Consider the following 18,132-nt stretch of genomic DNA (forward strand, 5'->3'; position numbering starts at 1 on the left):
TCAAGTATTGATCTATTGTAAGGAGCAAGTACTGGAACATCTTCAAGGATGGCTGAATTCATGAAGTTTGTCCCAACACCAGGAGTGAAGCCAGCATTCAAACCTCCTAGGAAGAAATGAATGATGTTTAGTTGTAATGGACTATTATAGTTATGGTAGTTGTTTTCTTAATTATGTTTATCTTGTGTTACTAGAACATGGTTGTGTGTCCAAATACTTGGTTATTTTGTTGAAGAATTTTTTAATGTATTTTGTTCATGACTTGCTGGATATTTGTTCAGTTATTGGCAAGCAATGCTTTTGGATATTCACTATGCATGCCTTTTTTTGGACTCTAAATGTAGACACTTTATTTCAGGTTTATGAATGGTACCAGTATGTTTAATACTTAGCTTTACTTCCTCACTATTGCAACATTACATACGTACCAAAAGAGCTAACACCATGCTTCTTTTTCATAGAAATCTGAATACAATGCTTTCATTCACCCTCAGAGTACACACCTTCAGGTCCACACTTTTAATCAAAATTTAATCATGCTTACACCATACATAATAGTTACAAACACAACTAAACAAATAACCAACCTTAAAATACTAATCCATATGTTCAAATAGCTAATTTCAACTTCCATTGAAGTAATTCTCCATGCTAAATTCATCTTCCAACTATCATCACTGCTTGTAGGTTGTGTTTTGTCCACTAAACTCTGTTCTTCTTCGCCATTTGTCCACATAAAGAAATCACACCACATTCTTCCAGAACTCTGCCAATTTCACATCAACTAACAAAAAAAAATTTTAAGATTACTCATCAAACACAAATACTAGTAGCAACACATTAAAGATGAAGAAGACGACATTGAGAACTTACATTATAATTTGGACACCCATAAAAACGTCTTTCAGGATTAGCATTCGTCCCAGACTATCGAAGCACTTGACGCATTCCACTACCACACCAATTAGGAATCTTCCCCAATTTCCCACGAGTAAGGTTCCTCAAGGAAGCCCCATGAAAACGTGATCGTGCAGAATTTCCTGCAGCTTGGCTTTCTGAACTCATCATTTCTCCAACACAGTTTCGAATGTATTCGAAAGGAGGGATGCAAATTAGAGTTTTATCATTTATGGTGGGATTAAATTGAATTCTTTCAACTTTTGTCACATTATTCACTCATCACACATCTGTTCTAACAAGTTGAATGTCACGTAGATACATACTCTATCACCTTAACATGTCACATCATATTTTTATTAACGAAAATAACTATAAAAACAAACATAGAGTACGATTCAATATTTGAGAATAATAATTGAGTAACTATAAATTAAAAAGTCAAAATTAAGGCCGATCTATAATTTCAGGAACCAAAATGGTTTCAACTCAGGACCAAAATGGGTTTCACCTCATATAAAGTTTTATTCTTCTATGGTTACCCGAGATAGTTAGATGTAATGGCGCAATTGGATGTAAGAGAGTAGATAGCAGTGAAGGGCGCGTGGAAGGAAAGGAATGCGTAGCATTAATGGAGGGTTCAGCATGAAACGTCTTTTAGCTGTTGCCTGCTCTCCCTCACCTGACACACAATACATACAACCACCATACTCACTCTGTCTGTCAATCGAGAACGCCAACAGTCTCGGCCACCACCACCACCACCACCTTCCTTCCATTTTCCAATGCTTAGTCATTACTAACACCCTCTCCTCCATTTCCATTCACTGTAAGACCATTCTACTTCTGTCTCACTCACTCAACTTCCTTCTCTTTCATTTACATTTTTTGGCTGCTTCTTCTTGGCTATTGCCTTCGTTTATTTTTGTTTCCTTTCTGCACCCCCTTCCCCTCTTTTCTCAAGCTTATATTTTTAGGAAAGAATCATCATCTTCATCATTATTACTACTTATGCATTGAGCTTTGTGCATTCATTTTCTCTCTCTCTCTCTCTCTCTCTCTCTCCCCGTGCTTTGTTTTGCATTTTACATGTTTGTTCTATGTTCCCTTGCATCTTGTGTTTTATTTCACACTGCATGTTTTAGATCTGGGATTCTTCATTTCTTTTCGGAAGATATCATTCTTAGCATTCATAAAACGCTTCGAAGTTATGTTTTTCCCCACAAACTGGAGTTTCACTTAAATGAAAAACCAAAAAGAAGAGAGGAAAGAAAAGAAAATGGAGCCAGATAATCCGTTCTTTACTTTTGTGAGCTTCATATATAATCTTCCACTTTGAAAATGGTTTGTCGAGGAATCCGAAAATATACTATGTGCAACACGTGAGCACTGTTCCTGTGGCTAAGTTGCAGATTGAAAGAATTTAAAAAAAAAAAAGAAGAAGAAGAAAATATCTGTTTCTGCAATGCTGAAACATGAAAGAGATGTGAAACTGTGGTTTTCTGAGTGGTCACTGGTGTGTGCCCGTAATTAATAAGTCTTAGCGTATTCAATTTTGGTGCAGCATTCAGTAGTAGACCAAAGGGTAAAAATGTTTGCGTTGGAAATGATTTTTTTCTGTTAATGATAGCAGTTATTTGAAAGCTCTAGTGTGATGTTTTCTGTTTTGGTTTTCTTTTGCTTATTTGGTTGTGTTTAGATTTGGTAGGTAGTAGTGGAGTTAGCTTACTTGGAGTTTCTTTGAAGGGATTATATGCTGTTTGTTTGTTAGTTTTTTTTTTGTTTTATTTTACTTTTATTGAATCTGATGATTAGCCATTCAATTGTGATCTATTGCTTTTTTCTGTTGCGTATAAATCAAATTCCTTTTCATCTTTTTTTTTTTTTGTTCTTACTCAGATTCGTATTGCAGGAAGAGTGGGTCAGGGTTCGTTGAATTTGCCTTTCTTTTTCATTTGGGAGGTTAAAATATGCATACACCAAAAGCAAGGTAAGATTGTCATCATTTGACACTTTCACTGTTTTCTATCTTTTGTGCAGTCTTATGACTGAATTTTGGTATCAATGTGGAATTAGTACTGGGTAGCCCAAGATTAACGAGTCTATGTATGTAGATTAAGGATTGTTCCTCTGGCTGGGAAAAAAGGAAAGTAAAACTAATTTTGGATGGATTCATGTAACTTTATCCCTGACAAACTAATTTATTTTTTTTCCAGAGATGTTTATAAATGGATTCTTCTTTGTGTTTTGGTAGACAGAAAGATGAAACCGTCTAAATGAACTTCTCCTAGTTCTTATTGTTCTTGAGGCAATAATATATGGCTCTTTAATATTGTTAAAAATACAGTATGGCCAAGTGTTGAAAAGTTTTAGTTTAACTTAAGATGGAAAATATTACATTGTCAATTGGCTTGAATGTTTTCAATTTGGGATGTTTTGAGTTTCGGCATTAAAGGTATTCAGTGGAAGATTTCTTTTTCCTTTTTTCTACAAAAAAAGTTGCTATTAATTTATCGTTCTTGTCTTAGTATTTCTTACTATCCCGTGATTGTATCATTATTTGCTTGTGAAGCTCTATTTTTCTTCTAGACATTTGTCATGCAGAATCTAGATGCGGATTGTGAATAGAGTGAACGTTTTAAAATTTATTAATGCCATGTAAAAAAAGTTAAGATATATTAGCTGGTGTTCCTTTGGGTTAAAAAATAAAAAGCTATATTGTTTATTGTCCATCCTTGAAATAGCAACACATTTATCTTAATTGTGGTGTTTAAATTATGTTTGTATATCCTGACTACACATGTAGATTGATGTGCTATATCAAGACGGTTCTTGATCCATATTCTGCTTTTATTTATGCATACTAACTGTCTAACGGCTGATTTTAAGCAGAACTAATTCATCCGAAATGCCCCAAAGGAAATCCCCTGTAAACACCCCTCGGACTGCTCGCATGTTGAAAACACCAAACTCCGATTCCGATTCGCTTTCTTCCTCTCCAAACCCTGCAAGAAAGTCCCTAAAAGATAGGAGTCCCAAGGTCATCGAGCATCGTTCACCACAAAGTCCAATAACTGAGGTATTTGAAGTTGACTTATGGCGCAGTCTAAATGCCATTCTGATTTAAACTTTCATTATCAATAATTTCTTTGGCAGTATACTCTAAATTGTCTTATGGTTCTTGTTAAATGTTATTTGATTTCTTCATTAATCTATTATGCTTGTATATATATAAGTCTAAATTATTTGTCATTGATGGCTTTCATTTTTTCTCAATCACTATATAATTTCCCTCTTAATCATCTGTGTCTAGAAAAAACGATCTAGTAAGGTCCAGGAATTGGAATCTCAGATTTCTCAGCTTCAAGAAGATCTGAAGAAATCAAAGGATCAACTTAACTTATCCGAATTATGGAAGAGAAAAGCTCAACAGGAAGCCGAGGCGGCAAAGAAGCAGCTTTTAGCCCTGTCAAAAGAGCTGGAGGAATCTAATCAGCAGCTTATGGACCTTTCTGCCTCCGAGGAAGCACGGCTGCAAGAACTCCATAAAATTTCTCAAGATCGAGATCGAGCATGGCAGTCAGAACTAGAGGCTGTCCAGAAGCAGCAATCAATGGACTCAGCTGCTTTGTTATCTGCCATGAACGAAATACACAAACTGAAAACGCAGCTTGAAAGGGTAGACTCCGAAGCTACTCAGTCAAACAACAAAGATGCAGCTTATGCTGAGATTCAGGATTTGAGGATGGAGCTTGCCAATGCTCTCTCTGTTGTTGAAAATCTTAAAAACGAAGTAAGTGATTGCAGAGTCGTGGAATCCCGGGCCTTGGAGTTGGTTGGCAAAATGCAAATGCAATTGGAAACTGCAAATAATACCATGGAAGCACTCCGAGCAGATGGCATGAAAGCTACAGAAGAGTATGAATCTGTTGCCTCAGAGTTGGAACAATCAAGAACTCAAATAAAATCATTGGAGGGACTTGTGAGCATACTAGAGGCTAATTTGGTTAGTGGTGCTAACAAAATTATATTAGGTCCAACTGAAGAACAAGGACATGTGTGGGAAAACGGTGAAGTTGAGGAGATAAACCGGCTCAAAGCTGAGCTTAGCTCTGCACAGTCTGAAGTAGAGCAGTTGAAATCTGCATTGGATGCCTCCGAGATAAGGTTCCAAGAAGAGTATATCCAAAGCACATTGCAGATTAGAAATGCTTATGAACAACTTGAACGTTCTAAATCTGAATCTGGTCAGCGAGAAGCTGAATTAAGTGAGGAACTGAGGAGAGCTACAGCAGCTGCTGAAGAACTAAAGGCAAACTTGATGGAAAAGGAATCTTGGTTGCTGAGTATCTCGCAGGAGAATGAAGGGCTCAACTCTAGGATCAAGGAAAACCAAACTAGAGAAAGGGAATTTGAACTTGCCATGGAGCTTAAGAAATTGGATGCTGACATTGCGGATTTGAAGGCAAAAATATTAGACAGAGACACTGAGTTGCAAACTATAACCGCAGAAAACTGTATGCTCAAGATGGAAATAAAAAAGGAATTGGAGAAGAATAGAATTACTGAAGAGGCTGTTGCTACAGCTGAAGCTGCAAGGGTTGCGGAAAAGGAGGCATTGATTAAACTTGACTACATAACTGAAGAAGTTGATAAAAGTAAGCTGAGAGTGGCACGTGTTACAGAGCAGTTGGATGCCGCACAGGTCATGAATTTGGAGTTGGAGGCTGAACTGAGGAGACTGAAGGTTCAGTCGGACCAGTGGAGAAAGGCAGCAGAAGCTGCAGCGTCTATGCTTGCTTCTGGAAACAACAATGGGAAATTTGTGGAGAGAAATGGCTCACTTGATTGTAGCTTCAATTCCGTTACCGGCAGGTTGAGTACAACTTATTTAGAAGACACTGATGAAGAGTCACCAAAGAAGAAAAGTAGCTTAAGGAAGAGGATTGGAGTGTTATGGAGGAAGAATCACCAATAGCTTAAGTGGTTCCGGGTATTTTCTCATCATTCAATCTATGATGCACCTTTACCCTAAATAGTTGCCGCATATGTGCTATGGTTACAATAGCTTACATTAATGCTGAGATTAGTATTCCTCTTTTAGTTAATTATTTTACCCATTTTATGAGTTATGCTAAAATCATATCGTATCTTGTAACTTTTAAACAATATCAAGTCATGTACAATGGTATCAGTATTTGCATGAGTTTTTGTGCTTTGTAGCTTTTTTCACCAATGTTTTTCATGCCATGTTACTCCTTTCATTTTTTTATTTTATTTTATTTTATTTGCCTTTGTCAGGTACTGGTTGGTTTTTCTTGAGACATGGCCATGTTAAGCAGTTCCTTGGGGGAAATCTATGACAAAATATCGTGAAAGATATTTCTTTTGTAGATACATAGAACCCCCGCATGAAATGAAGCGGCTTATTAATGATGATGCAGTTAATAGTTTAAGTGGTTGATGGGGACCCACCCCCCATTTTATTTTGTTGTGTCTAGAACTAGCAGTCATCAAGTCTGTTTTCATGTCATGACATTCTTATTCCTCAATAGTATGTAGCAAGTAGCAAGATGATTAATTGATATGAATGAAAGGCAATACTAATTAATGTCCTAATATTAACTGAGACTAATGTCAGTGTTAAAACATGCTGGGGTAGTGGGGTCTATGGCGATAATGTATTGTATTATCGAGTGTGTTTTGAATATTATATCTTTTACACAAATATAAAGGTAGAAGATAGAGAAACTTGCATGGTTGTAACATCAGAAATGCATACATAAAAACTTGTCTTTTGAACAAAGATTTTACTGTGTCAAATAAACAAAGGGAGATTCTTTGTTATCCTTTTTTTATCTTTGATATTTTTTTCGAATTTTAGATTAATAAATCTTTGACTAGTATGTATTCACGACATTCAAGAGCTTTAACTTATAGCTGCATTTTCGATTCAATTCAAAAGTTTTGAAAATCGAATTGGTTATTGAATCATTCTAGTTGTCGGTTTAAAAGTTTAACCGGTTCAATTATGAATCAATTAAAATAATTGTATTATAATAAATAATATGTAAATTTTAAATATATGAAAAACATAAAAATATGCTAATATAAATTTAAAAATTACATAAATTAAAAAGTACAAAACCAATTGAAGTTTCATAATCTCAAATAAGTATAACAAGAACTATATTAAAAAGAAAATAATCAAATATCAAGGTTTATACATTTTTTTAATTAAATATTTTAATTTTTCATTTATCAAAATATGTAATTTGTAGGTAATTTATCATTTTATGTATCATTTATCTCGTTTTTAATGTAAATGAATCTTGTTTATATTGTAAACGAGGTAAGACACGTTTCATAAACAAAGAAAACGGGTGCACACGTGATACGCATTAGCTAAAATTCATTTACACTGTAAATGAGATATAGTATGACAAATTTAACTCAACTATAAAAGAATTTGCAAGTATTAACTTTGGTCACAAGCATATCACTTCTTCTTTCCTATTTTTCTTCTTTGTTCTTTCACTAGGTTTAGTAAAAATGTAGTGGTAAGTATATTTTTATGAGTGTATATTATAATTGTCACATGAAAAACAATAATGATGGGATTGTTTTCGAGTGTGATAGTCTTATTCTATTGTGCACTCGTTGAGTAAGTTCTTTGTCTAAGTTGAAGAGCCTAATATTGACCAGCTTGGGTGATAATGGGACAAAAGAGATTAGAAGAATTGGGTATAGGTTGTTAGATATAATGGAAAATAGAGTATTTCGTTTTCATATTTTTTGGTTAGATAGCGATGAGCATGTGTACCTGATGTTTGATGTCTATGGAAGAATCATGGCCCAATAAGGGATGGAGCTTTCTGCGGAGGTTGGTGACGTACGTGGTGGTGGTTCTGGACACTCGAATTTTGTCCAAGATAACCCACCTCTTGCACCATCACATCTGCAGTGTGCTAGTCTAGTGGATCACATGGAAGTGGATAGCGAGGAGTTGGATGAAGAATACGTCGCCAACAGCAACGAAAATGATTCTTCTGGGGATGAGGAGGAGTTTGCACAAGAGGCTCCAGTCGGTGGAATAGTTTGGTATCTTCTGCCTGCCCAGAAACCAGTTCCGGAATTGTCTATTGTAACTAGCCACTATCACACATTGAATCTTGATGCGATGCATGAGGATACTCCATTTTCCAATACAGGGGGAGATGATTACAACATAGACAACGGTGCGGAGTTTCGCATTAGGCATAGATTCAAGAGCAGGGAGGCTGTCATACTAGGTGTAAAGAATTACAACATTTGCCATTCGGAGGAGTGTCGGGTATAGGGTTGTTGAGTCTAATCGAGTAAAGTACCATGTGCATTGCACACAATCTGTAGCAGGATGTCCTTGGAGTCTCCGTGTTGCACTCTGACAAAATTTTGGATATTGGTAAGCCGCTTTATGATGTGTAAAGTTACACTATTCTTGTTTATAATGATTGTTTTGGGACGGACATATAATGATCCCTTTTTATATTAATTCGATAGGAAAGTGTATAAATTTGGAGGATCGCACACTTGTCTAGTCCCCACTATGCCTCAAGACGATCGACAATTGTACAACAACCTCATTTGCAGTGTCATACAGTCTAATTCATCTGTTCTATCTTTGTCTTATAAGGTATAGTCAGACAAAGCTATCACTACAAATCATTATACAGAAAGGTCTGTATGACCAAGTAAAAGGCAATTGCTTAGCTCTATGGTGATTGGGATGAGTCGTACAATAAAATTTTGAGGTTGTTGCATGTATTGCAAAGTTGTTGCCCCAACATGATAAGTGATTTCAGTGTGGTACTGTACTATGATGGCTACTTGTTAGTGCGCGATTACAGGCAATTTGACAAGGTATTCTGGAATTTTTCTCTATATGTTGAGGATTTCAAGTGTTGCAAGTCCTTTTGTCTCCGTGGATGGCACACATCTGTATGACAAGTATGGCGGTGTGTTACTAATTGCCACGGCACAAGATGATAACAGTAATATCCTCCCTATTGCTTTTGCTATCGTATAGTATGAGACGATTGAGTCGTGGTTGTTCTTCTTTAACAATCTGAGGATTAACAATCTAAGGAGACATGTGACACCACAAGAAGGGCTATTGGTTATATTTGATAGATATCAAGTGATCAAAGTTGCATTGAGAGCCAATGATAGTGGTTGGAGGATGTCTAGCGCTTTTCATTAGTACTGTGTCAGACACATGTTAGCAAACTGCATGACCCGTTTCAAATCCATAGAGAGTAAACGATACTTAATGAATGCTGCATATAGTCCAATAAATATAATTTTATAATTTTTTTAATTTAAAATAAGGACAAGGCTACTCTAATCATACATATTAGTACAATAAAAACTTTTTTTCTGAACAAAGATTTTACTGTGTCAAATAAACAAAGGGAGATTCTTTGTTTAGAAAAAGGTAGTACTCATCCTTTTTATCTTTGATTTTTTTTTCGAATTTTAGATTAATAAATCTTTAACTAGTATGTATTCACGACATTCAAGAGCTTTAACTTATATCTGCATTTTTTATTCAATTCAAAGTATTGAAAATCGAATTGGTTATCGAATCAATCTAGTTGTTGTCGGTTTAGAAGTTTAACCGAGTCAATCATAATTCAATTGAAATAATTGTATTATAATAAATAATATGTAAATTTTAAATATATAAAAAACATAAAAATATGCTAATATAAATTTAAAAATTACATAAATTAAAAGTACAAAACCAATTGAAGTTTCATAATCTCAAATAAGTATAACACAAGAACTATATTAAAAAGAAAATAATCAAATATCAAGGTTTATACATTTTTTAAATTAAATATTTTAATTTTTTTATTTATCAAAATATATAATTTGTAGGTAATTTATCATTTTATGTATCATTATTTATCTCGTTTCAGTGTAAATGAATCTCGTTTACATTGTAAACGAGATAAGACACGTTTCTTAAACAAAACAAAAAAAATGGGTGCACACATTATACGCAGTAGCTAAAATTCGTTTACACTATAAATGAGATATAGTATGACAAATTTAACTCAACTATAAAAGAATTCGCAAGTATTAGCCTTGATCACAAGTATTTCACTTCTTCTTACCCTTTTTTCTTCTTTGTTTTTTTCACTAGGTTTAGTAAAAATGTAGTGATAAATATATTTTAGTGAGTGTATTCTAATTGTCACATGAAAAACAGTGACGATAGGGTTATTTTCGAGTGTGATAGTCTTATCCTATTGCGCACTCGTCGATTAAGTTCTTTATCTAAGTTGAAGAGTCTAATATTGACGAGCTTGGGTGATAATGGGACAAAAGAGATTAGAAGAATTGGGTATAGGTTGTTAGCACTAATGGAAAATAAAGTATTTCGGTTTCATATTTTTTTTGTTAGATAGCAATGAGCATGTGCACCTGATGTTTGATGTCTATGGAAGAATCATGGCCCAACTAGCGATGGAGATTTCTGCGGAGGTTGGTGATCTAGGTGGTGGTGGTTCTGGGCACTCGAATTTGGTCCAAGATAACCCATCTCTTGCACCATCACCTCTGTAGTCTGCTAGTTGATGTGTGAGCATCTTATATCTTTTTTCATTGCATTTGTTAGTCGTTTTTAGTATATTTATTCAAGTTTTACTATGTTTTAAGTATAAAATTCATCTTTGATGCTACTTTGAGTTTTTGTGTTATTTTTATGATTTTAGGTGAATTTTGGGCGAATTTGGCAGAACCTTGTTCAGAGACAAAGAAAAGATAGCAGATGTTGTCAAATCCTGACCTCCTTGTATTCCAATGAGCATATCTTGAGCTATAGAGGTCCAATTGATGCGGTCTCAACGATGTTAGAAATCTAACTTCCAGAGCTTTCCTGCAATATTTAATAGTCTATACTTTTCTTCCAGAATGACTGCCAAAACTGGCGTTAAACGCCAAGCCTGGGCATTTAACACCCAAGAAGGACTGATCTCCCAAGTTGAACGCCCAAAACTGGCATTCAACGCTAGCCACGGAGCAGGACCAGCGAAGTTCAATGCCCATAATCCAAGTTGAATGCCAGTCTTTAGCCCAAATTACTCCTAGTGGGCCCCAAAGTGGATTTTAGCACTCCTTAGCTTATCTTATCCTTGTCACTTTTAAATTTAAATTAATATCTTTTAGGTTTAGTCTTAGAGGTTTTTACTATAAATAGGGGACTTCCTTTCTCCTGAGAAATATGCCTCCCGAGAGGAGAGGAATCAAAATTACTTCAGATCTTCTTCTCTGTTTTCTCTGTAAAGCATGAGTATAACTAAACCTCCTAGGTTAAGGTTAAGAGATCTGCTTATTCCTATGGATTAATATTATTACTTTTCTATTTCAATATATGTTTGATTCCATTCTGTGATGTATTTTTGTTCTTCATCTAAATGAATCTGGGGTGGAACGGAAGTATGACCACTTTTTCTATATGAGTTCTTGTGATACTCTGACCAAGGTCACTTGAGCTACAACTTGAAAACACTTCTCCTAAACTGCAAATTACCTAGACTAATTTGGATATGTGACATAAAATCCAGTTAGCTTTGGGTAATTGAGGTTTTTGTGGTGCTAAACTAGAATGCTAAGCTTCACCCTCGTTTGAATTGAATGATCACTGACCCTAACTTTTGAAGAGAATAAGAAGAGATTAAATTGCTAAGGAATTGGGATTTAATCAGTTACAGTTTGCCATGGAATGAATCATTTATTGTTAAGATAGTCAGTAAGAAGTATTAATCCGGAAAAATAAGCATCTTCGAGGCCTTAACTGTTTCTATATATTATCTCTTTACCAATCTTTAATTGCTTTTCTTTACCTTCTTGTTTCATGCTCCTGCAACAACACTAACTCCTTTTCTATTTTCCTGACTAAATCTTGCAAGATGACTATTACTTGCTCAATCCAACAATCCTTGTGGGATTGACCTTCACTCACCTAAGGTATTACTTGGACGACACAATGCACTTGTCGATGAAGTTGTGCGAGTTTTAATTTCGCACACCACTAATCCAGTGGATCACATGGGAGTGGATAGTAAGGAGTTGGATGAAGAATATGTCGCCGACAGCAACAAAAATGGTTCTTTTGGGGATGAGGAAGAGTTTGTACCAGAGAATTCAGTCGGTGGAATAGTTTGGTATCTTCTGCTGCCCCGAAACCAGTTCTGGAATTGTTGATTGTAACTAGCCACTATCACACATTGAATCTTGACGCGATGTATACGGATACTCCATTTTCCAATACAGGGGGAGATGATTACAACACAGATAACGGTGTGGAGTTTCGCATTGGGCATAGATTCAAGAGCAGGGAGGATGTCATGTTAGGTGTGAAGAATTACAACATTCTCCATTCAGAGGAGTGTCGAGTATAGGGTTGTTGAGTCTGATTGAGCAAAGTACTAGGTACATTGCAGACAATCTGTAGCAGAATGTTCTTGGAGTCTCCATGTTGTACTCCGACAAAATTTTGGATATTGGTAAGTCGCTTTATGATGTCTAAAGTTACACTATTCTTGTTTATGATTATTATTTTAGGACGGACGTATAATGATCCCATTTTATATAAATTCGATAGGAAAGTGTGCAAATTTGGAGGATCGCACACTTGTCTAGTCCTTACCATGCCTCAAGATCATCAACAATTGTACAACAACCTCATTTGCAGTGTCATACAGTCTAATCCATCTGTATCTATCTTTGTCTTACAAGGTGTAATCAGACAAAGCTATCACTAAAAATCATTATACAGGAAGGTCTGGTTGACCAAGTAAAAGGCAATTGCCCAGATCTATGGTGATTGGGAGGAGTCGTACAATAAGGTTCTGAGGTTGTTGCAAGTATTGCAAAGTTGTTGTCCCGACACGATAAGTGTTTTGAGTGTGGTACCGTACTATGATGGCCATTTGTTGGTGCGCGATTGCAGCCAATTTGACAAGGTATTCTGAGATTTTTCTCTATGTGTTGAGGCTTTCAAGTGTTACAAGTCCTTTGTCTCTGTGGATGCATGGCACACACCTGTATGACAAGTATGGCGATGTGTTACTAATTGCCGTGGAACAAGATGGTAACAGTAATATCCTCCATGTTGCTTTTGCTATCGTAGAGTATGAGACGATTGAGTCGTGGTTGTTCTTCCTTAACAATCTAAGGATTAATAATCTAAGGAGACATGTGACACCACAAGAAGGACTATTGGTTATATTTGATAGATCTCAAGTGATCAAAGTTGCATTGAGAGCTAATGTAGTAGTTGGAGGATACCTAGCGCTTTTCATTAGTACTGTGTCAGACACATGTCAGCAAATTTTATAACTCGTTTCAAATCCATAGAGAGTAAACAATACTTGATGAATGCTGCATATAGTCCACTAAATATAATTTTATATTGTTTTAATTTAAAATAAGGACAAGGCTACTCTAATCATACATATTAGTACAATAAATATAATTTTATGATTTTTTAAATTCAAAATAAAACATAACAACACTAACCTAAAAGTCAATCATGTCACGTCGTGCTCAAACGGTTGATATCGTCATTCCTTACCTTTACGCGCGCCATTGAGTGTGTTCCACTCAAATATCTCAAGAAAATGGTCTAAGAGAGAGAAGAGAGGTTAGAAATGGATGAAAGTGACATTCAAAAGGCGTTGCGAACGAGTCACACATATAGACGCCGTTTGTGTTTATTTCGTTCACAGTATAAATGAATTAGTCATACACGTATCTTATTTATATTGTGAATGAGATAATCATTGTTACACAATACATGTGCACCCATGACATATTCATCGATGTACGTGTCTTATCTCATTTATAATGTAAATGTGATACATATATTACTAATTCGTTTATACTGTAAATGAGATAAATAATAATACATAAAATAGTAAATTATCTACAAATTATATATTTTGGTAAATAAAAAAATTAAAATATTTATTTAAAAAAATTCAGATTTATACATATATAAATTTCATAATATTATATAGTTTATGTTATAGAATAATAAAAAATAATTGCTATAGAAAATTAGTAATTTAAATAGATTTTAATTTATTATTTTTTTATTTGATAAATAAGCATATTCCATATCTTTTAAGTTTTAATACATATTTAATTTAAATTAGATGTATTATATTATTATCTTAAAATAAGTATAAATTTATTATAAAAAATAATTAAAAAATGCCTCACAAATAAGTATAATCAAATTTTGATTTTGACGTGTGTTAGTGCCACTGCCATTATTTTATTCAATTCATTTCATTGAATTAAAAATACAAGTTTTATGTTGTAAAAGAATAAAAAAAATAAAATCCTGTAGAAATAAAGAACGTAGAAAAAGAAAAGAATAACATACAAATTATATATAAATAAAGAAATAAAAAAAAAAAAACAAAATTTACTGGGCTTAACCTTTTGATAAAAAACTATCAATTACCAATTTTATTTTCTAAACCTAATTAGTAAAGTAAATTCGATCTTAGACACCTTTTTTCACAATTTCTTTGTTATTTGCCGCCTTTTTCTCCTCACTCACAAAGAGAATTGAATTTTTAGTGAATTTAACAAATTTATTGTCCCTACCATAGTTATTAAAATCAAATTGGTGATCAAATCGATCAAATTATTGAGTTACTGGGTCATTGGTTCAACTAATGAGTCACTAGTTGAACCAATTAACACGGTCCTATGTAAATAAAAAACAAAACATAATAAAAAATATAGAATAAAAAATTTAAAATATATATTTTTACTAATATTTTAAAAATATCTAGCTATTCTAAACAATATGGAACAGAAACAATAGGTATTTTGTTAATTTTATTCTATCATAAATACTTTTATTTTATTTTTATATTAAAATAACTATTTTTTTAATAAATTATTAATTAGTTTATATCTATTATCTATTATTTATTGAAAAATAATATTAATAAATATTATATAATTATGAGAAGAAAATAATAAGTGAGTTTATAATTACTGTTAAATAAAAATATAATTAATTTAAGAATGAGTGAGCTTATATTTAAACTTAAAATAAATTAAATAAAAGTAAATTATTTGCTAAAAGATATCAAAATGTATTATAATTTGTATATATATTAGTAACAAGCAAGTTAGCTTGGTGGTTGTGGCTTCCATTTATCTCCTTGAGGGAGGGGTTCAAACTCTATTTGTTTCATTTCGAGGAAATTTTGAAATTAAAACAGTTTAGTCAAATCGATCTTTACCGAGTTTGACCGATTTCTACCGATTCACTCTGGGTTCGACCGATTCTTACAGATTCCTTACCTTGTTCGGTCTAGTTTTGATAACAATGGTCCCTGCTATTTTTTCTGTATTTTCTCACAAACAATAACGGCATTTTTTTAAGAAATATAGTACAAGTTTAAACTGTGACCAAATTACCTCAACACCAAGTTTTGGGTTCTAAATCAGTATTATTAGGACAAGTAAGGAAGGTTTAAGGTTAATTGGTGATGCAGAGGTATGTGTGATTAAACAGTGATGCAGAGGCATGTTTAATAATATAGGTGATGCGAAGATATGTGTATATAATTGGTGAGAGGAGGCATAATAAAGAGAAAGAAAATAAGAAGCCATGTATGACAAAGATAACTGAAATGGATAATGAATCTTGAAAAGTGTATGTCGAATGGACCTTGTGCCAAACTGCTAATGCAGAAGTGCCCGCCTGACTGATAGCCTAAGATTGCTAATGGCAGAATGTCTGCCTAACTGATAGCATATGGAATGTGAATGGGTCTTGTGCCAAATTGCTAATGCAAAAGGGCCCGCCTAATTGATAGCATAAGATTGCTAATGCGGGAATATTCGCCTAACTGATAGCCTGTTTCTACCGTGATGTCAAGATATCCCAACTGACATACCCATGATGATAATTGTGCCTGATTGACACGGTAGAAACTATATTCGGAGTTTTCTCTGAGTAATGTCGGGTGGCAGGTAGACAACCGACGTGTGAGCTCATGGCCTGCTTAGGACAGACATGCATCATATTGTTTGCATATTTGCATTTGGTTTTATTTTACTTGTTGTATTTTCTCTGTGATTGTACTAGTTGTCTTATTCTGTCTTGCTTGTGTGTCCAATTAGATCTTTGGTACTATTAGTTTATGTATTAAAGTGTTTAAGAATTATTATTGTAAATGAGTTTTGTTTTAAGTTCATAAATTTTAATGAAAGCAGTTAATTGTCAAAAGTAAAATTAAAAAGTATTTTCAAATGCTTGATAAAAGAATAGTTTTATCGAGTAAAGTCAATTATTCGCATTTTGTTCATTACTTTTACGGCATTCACTTTCCCTACTGAGAACATGCAAGGATGACGTTCTCACTCCCTACAGATCTTCTGTTTCAGTAACAGGTTCAAGAATCATTAGTGCGGAGCCGCGGCTGAACACCAGAGCTTTATGTACATATGTATCAGCATCTTCTGTGGTTGGTTTAGCCTTAAAATTTTCCTTCACCATTTATTGTCTTTGATTTTTAGAGGGGTAGAACTTGTATTTAAGAATCTTGGAATAAGTCTATGTATATATTGTTATGTGAGTATATATATATATATATATATATATATATATATATATATATTGTGATTAAGAGTTTTAAAGCAAAAACCTTTTGTTTTTTTTATTAGAATTTGGATCCGTATTAAATAAAGATAGTATAAAATAAAAAGGTACGAGGTAAGTAACATCTAAACTTTTAGTACGATCATGAGGTGCTAAAAATTAGGTTATTATAATGATGATGATGCTGTTGTTGAATAAAGTTATTAGAGAATATGGTTGCGCTACTGTACAGATGTAAGTTCATACAGATTTATAGATATACCTTTTTGTTAGGATTTGGTTGAATTAGTCCCACATTGCTTAGGATAGCAAATGGAGTGGGTGGCCTAGGCTATAAATATGAGGCTAAATTCTCCATTTGTTTTTGCACCAGTCGGAAACACTTAAAGCTTGTATCTGACTTTTCTTTTCCTCTATACTCTTTGATTAGAGAGTGTTGTGAGGTGTAGTTAGATATTTGCTTTGAGAGAGTGTGGGTGTACTGGGGTGCCGGTGTTAGAGAGAAAGAAGTCTATGTATTGTAACAATTTTTACATAGTGATATTCTCTGGTTGTCATTTGACAACGGCCGTGGTTTTTTCTCCAGTAATTGGAGTTTCCACGTTAAATTCTTGTGTTGTGATTGTGTCTATTTTATTTCTCTGTCAAAGGTATTTTCTCAAGGGGAAATGGTGTCTTATTCCCAAAAAGTGGTATCAGAGCTTCGGTTCGGTGGGATTTAATCTTAGTATGCTCTGTGGTTGCAGCCTAGTTTGACCTTCCACATCAAAAAATAATTTTGTCCTGTCGCTTGAGGTTGATATTTGGTTGCTGTTGTTGTTACTGGAAGGCAGTGTGACACTGTGAGAGTGCAGTTTGGAAAGGTTCTGGCTAAGGAAAGACTTGGTATTTAAGTGTGTTCATTGTGACCCACCTCTCTTTCCTGGGGACCCTTCCTAGTGCACGGTCTACAGTTGAGTTATACTATTCTAGTATACAGTTGCAACAATGTCAGAATATTCAAATGCTGTGAAGCGTGAAATAGAAAAATTTGATGGAAGAATCATTTTTGGCTTGTGGCAAATACAAGTCAAGGATGTGTTGATACAATCAGGTTTGCACAAGGCGTTGAAGACAAGAAGTATCCTCATGGTATTACCGCACTACCATGGATAAGGATAAGTTGTGGCAATCGGGTCCACAATTGCACACGGGCATTGGTTGGCGTTGAGATGCAAGGTGTGTGGCGGAGTTAGGTCGATGGCTGAAGAACTTCCAGGAAAAGCTAATTTGGAAGTTGCACCATAAATTTTCAGCAAGGTTTCGATCTGTACTAAGGCAAAATGCTTGGAGTGGTCTAATTCCAAGTGAGTATACTTTCATGGTGGAGTATGATAGTTCTCTGAACTATGATTGTCGGTATAGACAATGGCAGCAAAGAATTGTCGGTGTTGACAATGGAAGGTGAAGATGTGTGACTATTTCAATCAAGGTGGAGATTGTTAGGATTTGGTTGAATTAGTCCCACATTGCTTAGGATAACAAATGGAGTGGGTGGCCTAGGCTATAAATAT

At 34.4% G+C, this 18,132-nt stretch overlaps 1 protein-coding gene across 3 annotated transcripts; it reads left to right on the plus strand.

Annotated features, from left to right (window-relative positions):
• Positions 1 to 1,388: 1,388 nt before the first annotated feature.
• LOC112696475 (interactor of constitutive active ROPs 2, chloroplastic) lies at positions 1,389 to 6,518 on the plus strand. 3 transcript variants are annotated; one of them, XM_025749267.3, is made up of 5 exons: positions 1,442 to 1,726; positions 2,810 to 2,887; positions 3,790 to 3,976; positions 4,211 to 5,890; positions 6,199 to 6,518. In XM_025749267.3, exons 2-4 carry the CDS (start codon positions 2,868 to 2,870, stop codon positions 5,873 to 5,875), a joined length of 1,872 nt encoding a protein of 623 aa, XP_025605052.1. In that variant the 5' UTR covers positions 1,442 to 1,726; positions 2,810 to 2,867; the 3' UTR covers positions 5,876 to 5,890; positions 6,199 to 6,518. The 3 variants fall into 3 exon arrangements, with proteins under 3 accessions (XP_072052977.1, XP_025605052.1, XP_025605053.1); XM_025749268.3 differs by having other exon boundaries at positions 1,447 to 1,726; positions 2,797 to 2,887; XM_072196876.1 differs by lacking the exon at positions 6,199 to 6,518 and having other exon boundaries at positions 1,389 to 1,726; positions 2,797 to 2,887; positions 4,211 to 6,133.
• Positions 6,519 to 18,132: the final 11,614 nt, after the last annotated feature.

Source organism: Arachis hypogaea, chromosome 6, assembly GCF_003086295.3.
Source record: "Arachis hypogaea cultivar Tifrunner chromosome 6, arahy.Tifrunner.gnm2.J5K5, whole genome shotgun sequence".
Lineage (NCBI taxonomy): Eukaryota > Viridiplantae > Streptophyta > Magnoliopsida > Fabales > Fabaceae > Arachis > Arachis hypogaea.

Coding starts and splice junctions, on each gene's coding strand:
- LOC112696475 (XM_072196876.1), top strand. CDS start 2,868: ATGCATACACCAAAAGCAAG. Junction 2,888..3,789: donor ATGCATACACCAAAAGCAAG/GTAAGATTGTCA, acceptor GATTTTAAGCAG/AACTAATTCATCCGAAATGC. Junction 3,977..4,210: donor CACAAAGTCCAATAACTGAG/GTATTTGAAGTT, acceptor ATCTGTGTCTAG/AAAAAACGATCTAGTAAGGT.